Source organism: Perissodus microlepis, chromosome 17 (genome assembly GCF_051167445.1).
Source record: "Perissodus microlepis isolate ML-2025 ecotype Zambia chromosome 17, ASM5116744v1, whole genome shotgun sequence".
Classification (NCBI taxonomy): Eukaryota; Metazoa; Chordata; class Actinopteri; order Cichliformes; family Cichlidae; genus Perissodus; species Perissodus microlepis.
The window spans coordinates 13,260,001-13,272,532 of NC_140477.1; the positions used below are offsets into that span (position 1 = coordinate 13,260,001).

Here is a 12,532-nt window from a genome sequence, read left to right on the forward strand (position 1 = left end):
TCATTACATTTGGCAGTAAATGCACAGCAGTGTATTTATCACATGCTCAGCTTTAAATGTGACTCCTTACTTTGCGAAAATGCTCAAACTTATTTTTCAGCAATATTTGGACAGTAACACAGTCGTTATAATTTTACCTCAGTACCCAATCAGTTAAATTTTATTTTCATTATTTGATTTTTTAAAAAGTGCTGACCTAAGCTGAGCTTTTATTCAATGGCTTGAACAAAAATATAGTGTTACTATATTACATAGCCATATACTTAACAATTAATCCAGCTGCTTATGTCCTTGGTCACTAAAGCAATAAACACTAGTGACCCAGTGCCATTGGACTGCTTCCACCATGTTTTACAGATATAATAAACTTTGGAAAATGAGTTGTCCACAGGTTGACTTCAGGTTCAGCTGTCCAAACAATACTTATTATATGTATTACCAAACTAAATTCCTGAACCCTTTCTCCAGTTTAGATGTAAAAGTTCCGTAAATCCTCACTTGAAGCCCGGTAAACAGCAAAAATAACAAATACCTTGTCAGTGCTTCCCTGTGAACATTTAGGACTTCAAACCAGAAAACCAGTATTAGCTACAAAAATCCATTTCTGTACCTAATGTTGACACCCCCCATTTTATCATTGTGTCTGTAGTCAAACTCCTTGAATTTTGGAGGCAGTATATAAGAACAGAAGGGCATTTTAATATGTATAATGCATACAGCAAGCTTTATAAAACACAGATGGAGAGGTTTATATAGAAAAGTAGCAGAGTAGAATTTCAGATTCTTTACATATAATGTTATCACCGTTAAGTACTAAGGTAACAGTATAACTGTTAACTACAGAAAAACTGACAATAAGAAGTGCCACACTTGAAGATAATGCAAAACATGAGCCCTTTTCCTTGGATTTATTAGTTTAGTTGTTGTCTCTTACCTTTTTATCAGCCAGAAAATGAAACTGTTTGTATCATTTTTAATCCACACTTAGCTTTGACCTCTGAAAGAAAGTAATGTCAGTTGTCTGCATGAGTTTCTTTGTGGTGGGATTTGTGCATTTTAGTTGTTGCTTGAGTAATTTGTTGGGGTATTTGTTGCTTGTTGTATGTTCTGTGCTTTTATTTGTTAGCTGCCAGTGGAATATTAGTTATGTTGATTGGTTATATTGTTATTTGCTTGTTACATTTTAACGTACTGTTTTGTTTACAGTACATTTGCGCTGGATGTAAGAACACAATTGTGAGATGAAAGGTGCTGAACACAGAAATGAATTTTGTCTCAAAAAGTTTCCAGCAGACATTTGTATGCAGAAAGAAAAACATGTGTAGTTTTACATCAGTTTACATAAGAACATGGAGAGTTTTTGTTTCCCTCTGTAACAATGTTAATATAATAAAACAACAAAATTGAGCATGTGGTGTTTATTTAATGATGAAACCTTATCTACAGGGTGGGCCATTTATATGGATACACTGTAATAAAATGGGAATGGGTGGTGATATTAAAGTCCTGTTTGTGGCACATTAGTATATGTGAGGGGGCAAACTCCTCAAGACGGGTGGTGACCATGGTGGCCATTTAGAAGTCGGCCATCTTGGATACAACTTTTGTTTTTTCAATAGGAAGAGGGCCATGTGACACATCAAACTTATTGGTAATGTCACAAGAAAAACAATGGTGTGCTTGGTTTCAACATAACTTTATTCTTTCATGAGTTATTTACAAGTTTTTGACCACTTATAAAATGTGTTCAATGTGCTGCCCATTGTGTTGGATTGTCAATGCAACTCTCTTCTCCCACTCTTCACACACTGATAGCAACACCACAGGAGAAATGCCAGCACTGGCATCCAGTATCCGTAGTTTCAGGTACTGCACATCTCGTATCTTCACACCATAGACAATTGCCTTCAGATGACCCCAAAGATAAAGGTCTAAGGGGGTCAGATCGGGAGACCTTGGGGGCCATTCAACTAGCCCACGACGAGCAATCCACTTTCCAGGAAACTGTTCATCTAGGAATGCTTGGACCTGGCACCCATAATGTGGTGGTGCACCATCTTGCTGGAAAAACTCAGGGAACGTGCCAGCTTCAGTGCATAAAGAGGGAAACACATCATCATGTAGCAATTTCAAATATCCAGTGGCCTTGAGGTTTCCATTGATGAAGAATGGACCCACTATCGTTGTACCCCATATACCACACCAAACCATCACTTTTGTTGTTCCAACAGTCTTTGAGGGATCCATCCAATGTGGGTTAGTGTCAGACCAATAGCGGTGGTTTTGTTTGTTAACTTCACCATTCACATAAAAGTTTGCCTCATCACTGAACAAAATCTTCTGTGTGAACTGAGGGTCCTGTTCCAATTTTTGTTTTGCCCATTCTGCAAATTCTGTGCGCCGATCTGGGTCATCCTTGTTGAGATGCTGCAGTAGCTGGAGTTTGTAAGGGTGCCATTTGTGAGTAGCTAATATCCGCCGAAGGGATGTTCGACTAATGCCACTCTCCAGTGACATTATGCGAGTGCTACGCTGTGGGCTCTTGCTGGATGAAGCTAGGACAGCCATTGATGTTTCTTCATCAGTGACAGTTTTCTTGCGTCCACATTTTGGCAAATCCAACACTGAACCGGTTTCACGAAACTTAGCAAGCAGTTTGCTAACTGTAGCATGGGAGATGGGTGGTCTCGTAGGGTGTCTTGCATTGAAATCTGCTGCAATGACCCGGTTACTGCGTTCACCAGATATCAACACAATTTCGATCTGCTCCTCACGTGTTAACCTCTTCGACATGTCAATGGCTGTGAACAAAGAGAAACTTGTAAATAACTCATGAAAGAATAAAGTTACGTTGAAACCAAGCACACCATTGTTTTTCTTGTGACATTACCAATAAGTTTGATGCGTCACCAGGCCCTCTTCCTATTGAAAAAACAAAAGTTGTATCCAAGATGGCCGACTTCTAAATGGCCACCATGGTCACCACCCGTCTTGAGGAGTTTGCCCCCTCACATATACTAATGTGCCACAAACAGGACTTTAATATCACGAACCATTCCCATTTTATTACGGTGTATCCATATAAATGGCCCACCCTGTAGATATATTTTTTCAAAGGGGTATTAATAGAGGAAACCTAATAGTTTAGACCACGAATAGGAAGAAAACCAGGTTTAAACCTTTATCTTTAATTTTGTATTGCTTTTTTCTCTTGTTGCAAGTTGAAAACACAAAGCTATAATGTATTATTGCTATCATTTGGCTATCTGGGGAATGCATGAGACTAACACACAACTGTTAAGAAAAAAAAGCTATTTAAGTAAGGATGAAAATTATAATCACCAACCTGCATCCTTAATTAATTAAATACAGACAATAATTTGTATAGATGATAATTTTAGCTTGCATATACTTCATTTGAGTCTCATTGCACGCAGGTCTGACAACAAGCCTATATGTCCACAGCATTATATAGGTAATCTATTCACAGCTACTTATAATTGTATTATCAGGGCATCAATGTGTACTGGAGTAAACAAATGCTCTCATCACTTGCTGTCACCAGGCAGTAATGTTGCCTTCATGTGCGGCCTGGAGGTAGATGAAAATCGAGTTGTCAAAGGATTTTTAATTCATAAATCTAATTTCGTCTAATGTGGCGTCTAATTGTGCAAAGTGTTTGAACTGTATCATGAATTTAGTGGGTAATACCACACACTAAAGTGTTTTTGATTAAACAAGACAGAGAAAGTACAATAAATGATGGTCGTTTCTATGTTATGTCTTATAGTAACGCATAATAACTCTTATGTTACGCAAATTTACCATGAAAACACCGCCGCTGGAATATGTATTCATATGACTTTATCGTTGGAAAATATTTGTAAAGCCTAACCGTTTTAGCTGAGCGAACGCAAATATTTACAACACACGAGAAGTATTTAAACGCCGCATCAGTTTGCCCAGCTACACATTCTTCCAAAGCGTGAGCTCACCGGTCACGTGAGCTAGAGCTTGCCAAGCAATTGGCTGCTTCACGCCGGGGCAGTTGTTTTTGTTGTGAATCAGGAAGCTCTTCTTTCAAAATTGGGTGTGTAGTAACACGTTAAGACGGAGAATTAAAACCTCTTTTTAGTGACTGGGTTCTTAAATTGTGACCTGATATCGAAGCCGCATACAGCTAAACAACCACCTTCTTCGCTGAAGACTAGACGGTATTCGTAAGTATCAGCTGGTGGCTACCTGACTTTCTTTGTTTCATTTACTTCAAGCAGTCGGAGTAGGTTTAACTTTCTAACAAGTGCTGGATTGGGCTTGGTTTGTGAATATAACGCTAGAAAAGATGTCGACTAAGAATAAGAAGAGTCAAGTTTAGTCTTCATTAGCACTAGTGAAAGTTCATTTTGAGCTGTTAAAACTAAGTACTCCTACTACAGATGGTAATCTATACCCCAGTGAATGCGTTATCAGCTCTTGTATTTTCACTTTTGATCTCTTCCTGTTTCGTATTGGAACACAGATATCTGGACATTAAAGACTGTTTTCACACACTTTTGTGGCTTTGAGGGTATTTTTAAGGTTTTAGACTACATTCTGCCGTTAAAGCCTGCTAACAAATTTTATTTTTAAACAGCAGGAAACCTTTAAAGCTTGACGAATACATAACCTTCAAGACTGATCAGTTCACACATATACACAATCACAAATACATCTGTATATAGCAGGGGCATGATGACGTATTGAGGACATATGTCAGGCGAGTTATAGGAAAAACAGTACATGTATTACAATAGAAACCAGTTGACTCACAGGCTTGTAAATATCCAGAGTCTCATTAAACATGCCCATCAGTGCCTCTACAACCATGATGTGATTTTTATTTCATTTTGTTTTTATTTATTTATTTTTTCCAAAATAACAAATACTAAAACTAACAATATTTACTCTATGTTTCTACTTTAATTCTCCTTATTCAAAAATCGTTCTATTTGTTTACCTTTTTTTGGGAGAAGTCTAGTTTTTATTTTTATTTAGTTAACTAAGCTGTTTTTTCCACATCTATTTTTTTAATTTATTTTTTTAGTTTAGTTTTAGTTAACTACAATAACCTCGATATACAGGTATATGTTGAGCATTTTGCAATTTTTATTTATTTTATTTTATTTTTTGCAGAATAATACAGAAAAAGGTGCTTGTGGAAATTTCAAACTTATCAGTGCAATACTCTTTGGACTAGAGCTGTCTTAAAACTACGTTGCATTACTGGGGACTTAAACAGAGAAGCCATCATTTCCTATTAAACTTACAGATAATATTTACGTAAATATTTGTATTCCCCATGTAAATGGTACAGTACCAGTACTTGGGTTGGTACTTATTTAATTTAATTTGTACTTAATTATTATGTTTGGAGGGGAGGGGGGCACTATTGGATAGTTTGTAAGTACTGTTTAACCTAAAATTCATTCGGTCACATTTACATGAAAGAGTTGCGCAAACTCTGGGGTTAGTATCTTGCTCAAAGATATTTTGACATGCAGGTTGGAAGAGTTGGAGATCTAACCGCCGACCTTCTGATTAGTAGACTACCCACACTACCTCCTGAAGATGGAACAATAAGAAATACATGCCATGCCAAAAAGGATGGACAGATCCACAATTTATTAAACTCCGCATTTTTTTCCAATAGCGTGCAGTGCACCGAGATCCTGTATGGTTGGTGTGTGGCGCAGAAATGGCGCTGGAGGAAGGGGCACGTAGCTGTCTGCTGCGCTTCCGCCAAAAACTGGAGGAGGACATTAAGCCCACCTACCTGATGGATCACATGATCAGTGATGGTGTGATGACTGTGGATGAGGAGGAGAGGATCAGGACTCAGGTGAGCTTCTGGTGGTTTCTACATTTTCTAGAATTAATACTGTGGTCAATGAAAATATTGCTAGACATTACTGAAGCCCTGTCCTCCTTTCCTCCTCTCAGACTTTATTGTCCATGTATTGAGTCACCCCCCTCCTACCTTTATTTACTGAGTCAAGTCTTTGTTTTCACACTTGTGTTGACTTTGCCATTTTCTGTGGACACAAGACATGACGATAACTGTAGATAACTCATTTTCCCCTTAAGGTTATTTAGTAATACATTACCTTGGATTTCGCCACAGAGAAGCAATACTGTGTCATTAAAATGATGTTCCGTTAAGTAACTGAGGCATACATGAACAGAATGCTTTTTGGCTGCTGTAGAAATCAAACTAACAGCAAAACCAATAAGTGTGTACACTTTTAATGTAACTTTACATTCTCTTTTTAAATGATTAATAGTAAAACTGTATTCCAACCTTTGCCAACATTTTGCCAACATGGGATTTTCCCACTAGATGATGCAACTGGTTGATTTCTAGAATACAGCTGGCTTAAACCATGCACAAATGTTGTAACATGAACAATCTTTTTTGTGGAATGTATCTCAGACTCCTAACATTTATTCAAAACATCGTCTGGTATGGTTTCTACCAGATCATAACATTTCACATCTCATCTCTGATGTTTCTGTCTTCAGCCTACCAGGAAGGATCAGGCTGGAGCACTAATAGAGCTCTTGTTGAGAAAGGACAACCTTGCCTACATTTCTTTCTACAACGCACTGGTCAGAGAGGCATATGATGATTTGGCCAGTTTGCTCCATAGGGACCTGCCGCACATCTCATTGAATCCACATAAGGGCTCTTCTGATGGCTCTGCAACTTATGGTAAGAAGTAGGAAGCTGTGGGTGAGGATGGTGGAGGTTTGATAGGTTGTGCTCTTAGTGTGTGGGAGTTCATGAGTGCTGGCAGAAAAAAAAAGGATGTGCAGAGTCTGCTTGTTGTGTGGGAGTTGATCTTGATCCTGACTGAGCATCTTCTTAGTATTAAACTTAGTGTTGTTTTTTGTATGATAACTCTTCAAACACTCACAGTTTTGCTTTGTTCAACAGTTCAGTCAATGCTTAGTGAAGGTGGCATCCCACAGAGGCCCGTAGTGTTTGTCAGCAGACCAGAACTGGTGAACAGGGCCAGGGAGAAGCTTTACCGGCTCCAGAAGGAGCCCGGCTGGATCACTGTCTTTGGCATGGCTGGCTCGGGGAAGTCCGTCCTAGCTGCTGAAGCTGTTAGAGATCATGGAATCATTGAAGGTGAATATTTGACTGATATAAAGCACTAACTATCAATATGAATTAGTTTGAGGCAATGAATGAAACTGAGAAAGGAAAAGCTTAAAACAAAAAAGTTTTTGTAATCGTTGATGTACTTTTCTGGGTCTCTTACTGTCATAGATCACCGATGGACTCAGCTAAGATGATGTTGTCGCTAATGATCCACGAACTGACAGATAGCAGTTACTTCTCTGTAGTTTGATAACTCTTCCTCCTTTAACTCTTTCTTCCCTCTTTTCTCCAGATTGCTTTCCTGGAGGCGTCCACTGGCTGTCCATCGGCCAGGTGGACAAGCCAGACCTGCTGGTTAAAGTTCAGTCATTGTGTTTTCGTCTGGAGCAGAGCCTTGATTCTCAGCCCCTCCACCGTCCCCCAAACTCTCTGGATGAAGCCAAGGAGCGTCTACGCTTCCTCATGCTGCGCAGATATCCAAGGTCACTATTTAGTAATTATATGTGATCTCCCAATTTTTTATTTATAATATTGAGTTTAACATGAAATACTTTAACTTTAATCAATCAATATGACAGAAGTAATATGTATATAGAATAAGTTAGTATATCATTTACATTAACCATGCCATTCTAATATCGACATGTACAAGTAAAATAATAAAGGATGTAAAAAATAATTAAAACAGAAAGATACAGTATACATGTAAAGTATTTTTAAAATTACTGAACCAGATGAATTGTGTCGGTCAGCAACGCCAACATTATTATTTAAGTCAAGTCAGATGTAGTTTATTGGTAAATTATGTTTTATGTATATACCACTGATTTAAACACAGCAGGAAATATAAACTGAGACATTTGAACTGCAATAATGCATTAAAAACAATTCAAATTTAAGTTAAAAGAAAGTTTTAAAAAGTTAAAGACAACAACTTTAAAAATTCGACAGACATTTTTGGTAAAGATGAATTGTTTCGACAGGGTGGGGGAAATAAAATAACTGTGTAATAAATGTATCCTATGTCACCAAACAAAATACCTTGGAAAGTTAAAACTTTTACTAAAGAAGAAACTTGGTTACATAGAAAATATAAAAAAATGATGTGTTCAGTAACTCTAAATCTGCGTATGGAAAAATAGAAGCTTAAAGGTAAAAGGAATGCAGATGGTTTCATGTGCTGAATGTTGTCTAACTGCTCTGCTGCGACAGGTTCATCTGAAAGTGAGTAAGTGGTGCAGCCACAGTCATTTGGATGGTATCTACGTCAGCAGACGTAAACAGTCAGCTGATTTAAAAAGCAGCAGCTGTGACAAATTCCTTCTTTCTTTTGTGTTTTTTAGATCTTTGCTGATTTTGGATGACATCTGGGATAGTACAGTGTTGAAGGTGTTTGACATCCACTGTCGTGTTCTTCTCACCACCAGAAATAGAAGCCTCACTGATTCTGTTAGTGGTATGTGCTTTGTTGTTTTTCTCTGGTCACTGTACAGACTTAAGTGGGTGAAACTTCTGCGATTACTTTTCTGTATACTGAAAAATACTCTGTATTGACTGTTTTGTAGGTGCTAAGCACGAGGTGGAAGTTGAAAGCGGTTTGGATGAAAACAAGGCCTTGGAGATCCTTGCTCTGTACACTACAATAAAACTGCAAGCACTACCTGAGGAGGCTCGCAGCATTGTCAGAGAGTGTAAAGGTATGTATCCTGACACTGACTAATAAAGAAATCTAAGAGAAGCCTAGAAGATGTCTTTGCTAATATGGGTGATGTTATTTTTTATAAGAAAACATGGCTAATTTCGATTTAGTTGTTGCTTTCTGGGAAAACAAATCAAGCTTTGTGACGATTTAGGTCTCATATCATTTTTAGGGTCATGTGCTTTTAAAAAAAACACATTTCTGTTTCCTCGCCCCTCATGTCAGGCTCCCCTTTGGTGGTGTCTCTGATCGGAGCGCTGCTCAGAGAAAAACCAAACCGCTGGCGTTACTATCTCTGCCAGCTGCAGATGAAGCAGTTCAAGCGTATAAGGAAGTCATCATCTTATGACTATGATGCCCTCGATCAGGCCATGGCTGCTAGCATCGAGGTACTTCCTGATGAGCACCGAGACCTCTACAAGGATCTTACTGTTCTACAGAAGGATGTCAAAATCCCCGCTAAGGTTTGTCTGCACAAAAGGAGATTGTTTATGATCCCTGTATTTTCTGACACAGTGACATGACATTTTAAATTTTAATGCTTTTTGCAGATTAATGCCATATTATTCTTCCACAAGGTTAAGAACGGTTAATTGTGTTGTTCTTTCTTCTCCCAGGTGCTGTCTGTTCTTTGGGATCTGGAACCTGAGGAGGTGGAGGACATCCTGGAGGAATTTGTTAACAAGTCTCTGCTTTTCGTGGACAATAACAGTAAACCCTACCTGTACTACCTTCACGACCTCCAGATAGACTTCCTGTTGGAGCAGAACCGAACGCAGCTTGAGGTCAGTCTAAAGGCATCCTTCAACTGAAGTGGGCAGTGATTGTCAATTAAGCTTTAAGAGGCCAGGCTAACTAATTAGCTACATTAGGTTTAAATTAGCTCTAGCATAAAATCAAAGCTATAAATCCAGTGTCATTATCAGATGCATATTCTTTAACCCAGCAAATATGGTTGTTTGTTGTTGTGTGTGCTTATTTGGGTTTTCTGTGTTAAACAGAGCCTTCACACTAAGGTGGTGCGTCAGTACCAGCAGCATTACAGAGACGGTCCCCCCACTTCAGGAGACGAGGAATCTCTTTACTGGATCCGATATTTGACCTACCATATGGCCAAAGCCAACCTTACCCAGGTAGAAGTGATAATTATTTTCTTTTTCTTTTAAGTGTGTTTGAACCTAGTAATTCATTACAGTGCTGAACAATGAAATGGCTTTCTCATTTTCTGTTCTACAGTATGGGAAACCATTTTTATTAGATAGATAGATAGATAGATAGATAGATAGATAGATAGATAGATAGATAGATAGATAGAGATCTACATATATACATAAGTTAAAGTAGACCAGACTGCACAGCCCTATGCAGTGTTTTAAGATGACGTATAAGTGAGAAATAATAGCAGGGTTTTATTTCTTCAGTCTACCTTTTTTCTCACCATGTCTCTGTCTCTCTGTGTCTTTTTCTCTTTTGGTTTCTGATCATCTCTGTCTAGGAGCTCTACTCCCTCATGTTCTCTCTCAACTGGGTGATCATCAAGGCCAAGATAATGGGTCCAGCTCATCTCATCAATGACTATGTGGAGTATGGATCCATTCTGGACCAAGAGGTCAGGACATAAAAAAATGGCCACTGTGTCTATTGCCCTTTTCACATATGGGATACACATATGCGTTCAGATATGGGTCACTTTAAACTTAATAAATATCACTGCCACACAAACCTTTGGTTTCTATGTATAAGTAGTTTTTCAAGGCATAAGATTAGTTGAGTAGCATGACGCAGAGCCTGAAGATAATTGTTTTTTTTAAATTTCCAGTCATATTTTCAGTGAGCAAAGCAACTCACAAAGATGCGTGAGAGATATGTGCAGACTGCAGGAATTATAAACTTGTGCATGCCTATCTGTTGCATCAAATTAGTGAAAATGACAGTGTCCTTGATGCTTAAATTTCTGATCTCCATGTACAAAAAGAGTAATTCAACAAAGAATGAGAGTGCAGCTCATTCTACCTCATCCCGAGGAAAAATACAGGTTTAGACTCCGTCTGTCTTTCATGTACTTTGTGAATTAAATAAAAAGGTTGACCTTTAATTTTCCTACCTCCATTTTTTTTTAAATGATCACATTTTCACTTTCTAATTTTCATCTTTGCAAGGGAACATGCCATGGTGCATAATAGCAATTACTTACCAATCAAACTTTTGCGATTTAAGTTCTTAGTGAAGAATAGTTATGATAACAAGCGACAAGCTTTGGGTAGTTTCCCTTTAATGTGACCTGGTGTTTGCAGTGGACTCAAGTATGCTTGTGTTTTCTTTGCTTCCAGAACAGTGAAGTGCGCAGTCAGTTCCAGGAGTTTCTGTCTCTGAACGGCCACCAGCTCGAGCAGCGTCCTTTCCCTGATGTTGTGCAGCTTGCTCTGTCTCAGCCGCCCAACTCCGCGGTCTACAAACAAGCTCGACTGCAGGCACAGAATCGGACCAAAGCTGGGAAACTCTACTTTGACTTGGTGTAAGAAAGCAAGCATTTAATATGGTGTTCTCTTTATAATGGAGATATTTCAAGTTGCTTTTTACGTCTCATTATTAGTTAGTTTGTTATTGAATTATATGATAACTCATTTTCGTTGTTAAATCTGTACTCCCTTCTTTAACATGTAAGATTTTAGATGACATTTGCTGTTACAATGCAATTAAAATGAATATTCAAGATATAATATATCTGAAATTGTTATTATTTCCATTTTAATGGTGTGTACAAGCTTTGAACTCCTGCTTTTACTGTTTTGTGTGTGTGTCGTGTTTTTGAATACAGGAATAAGAGCGGTGTAGACAATCTGTCTCGTTTGGTGATTCACCCCCACCAGGGCTCCATTTACTCAGCCTGCTTCTCGCAGGATGGAACCAAAATTGCTTCTTGTGGAGCTAGCAAGACACTCAAGGTACCATTTCACCGGCAAAGCATCAAAAGCAACAGCAGAATGGACCAAAATGCAATCATTAACTAGAATTGTTCAGCTCTCTGAAATCTACAAATAGCTTCAGTAACACTTTGTCGTAACCATTGTTAAAAGCTGTGAATTCATAGTTTATTAAACTTTAGTCAGGAGTTTTTAGTGTTACATGAGGAACTCAATATTGTACTGATGAAACGTGGCTTCGCTGCCATCTTTGCAATGGTGTGCAGGTGTTTAAAAGTACCTCAGGTGAGAAGCTCATGGAGATCCCTGCCCATGATGACGAAGTGCTTTGCTGTGCCTTCTCCCCTGACGGCCGTCTCTTAGCAACCTGCTCTAGTGACAGAAAAGTCAAGGTACACAGTCCACAGCACCATTATGACTATGTTATGATTAAGAAATAAGCCAGTAAAATAACACAGAAATCTGCCATGTTATCCTGATGTTCTTGACACTGCAGGTGTGGAATGGAGAGCGAGCAATGCTGCTTAGGACGTTTGAAGAGGAGCACGAAGAGCAGGTCAACCACTGCCAGTTTACCAACACATCAGGGCGCCTCCTTTTGGCCACCTGCTCCAATGACGATATTCAGAACGTCAAGGTTTGTCTTATTTATGCTTTAGATTTTGTTTTTAAACTTCTGACCTTTCGTGTTCTACTTCCATCAATTCATCTATTAATTGTCATTGTTTTTCCAGTTCAGAGTCTCATTTGTGTTAGAACCCAGCT

General features: G+C 38.5%; 2 protein-coding genes across 2 annotated transcripts in view; both read left to right on the forward strand.

The window, feature by feature from the left end:
• tcp11l2 (t-complex 11, testis-specific-like 2) overlaps positions 1–1,407 on the forward strand; it is an 8,794-nt gene extending 7,387 nt beyond the window's left edge. Inside the window, exon 10 of the mRNA XM_084910551.1 lies at positions 1–1,407. This exon is cut by the window's left edge and continues 531 nt beyond it. The gene's annotated coding sequence lies outside the window, so the exon portion shown is untranslated.
• Positions 1,408–4,023: 2,616 nt separating this feature from the next.
• Positions 4,024–12,532, forward strand: part of apaf1 (apoptotic peptidase activating factor 1) — a 43,878-nt gene continuing 35,369 nt past the window's right edge. The window contains exons 1-15 of the mRNA XM_084909876.1: positions 4,024–4,220; positions 5,690–5,878; positions 6,559–6,748; positions 6,974–7,171; positions 7,437–7,626; positions 8,488–8,600; positions 8,710–8,841; positions 9,069–9,307; positions 9,461–9,628; positions 9,845–9,976; positions 10,339–10,452; positions 11,174–11,358; positions 11,662–11,788; positions 12,034–12,159; positions 12,264–12,404. Coding sequence (XP_084766002.1) covers positions 5,735–5,878; positions 6,559–6,748; positions 6,974–7,171; positions 7,437–7,626; positions 8,488–8,600; positions 8,710–8,841; positions 9,069–9,307; positions 9,461–9,628; positions 9,845–9,976; positions 10,339–10,452; positions 11,174–11,358; positions 11,662–11,788; positions 12,034–12,159; positions 12,264–12,404 — 2,199 coding nt within the window. The 5' untranslated portion in view covers positions 4,024–4,220; positions 5,690–5,734. The remainder of the gene's footprint in view (positions 4,221–5,689; positions 5,879–6,558; positions 6,749–6,973; positions 7,172–7,436; positions 7,627–8,487; positions 8,601–8,709; positions 8,842–9,068; positions 9,308–9,460; positions 9,629–9,844; positions 9,977–10,338; positions 10,453–11,173; positions 11,359–11,661; positions 11,789–12,033; positions 12,160–12,263; positions 12,405–12,532) is intronic.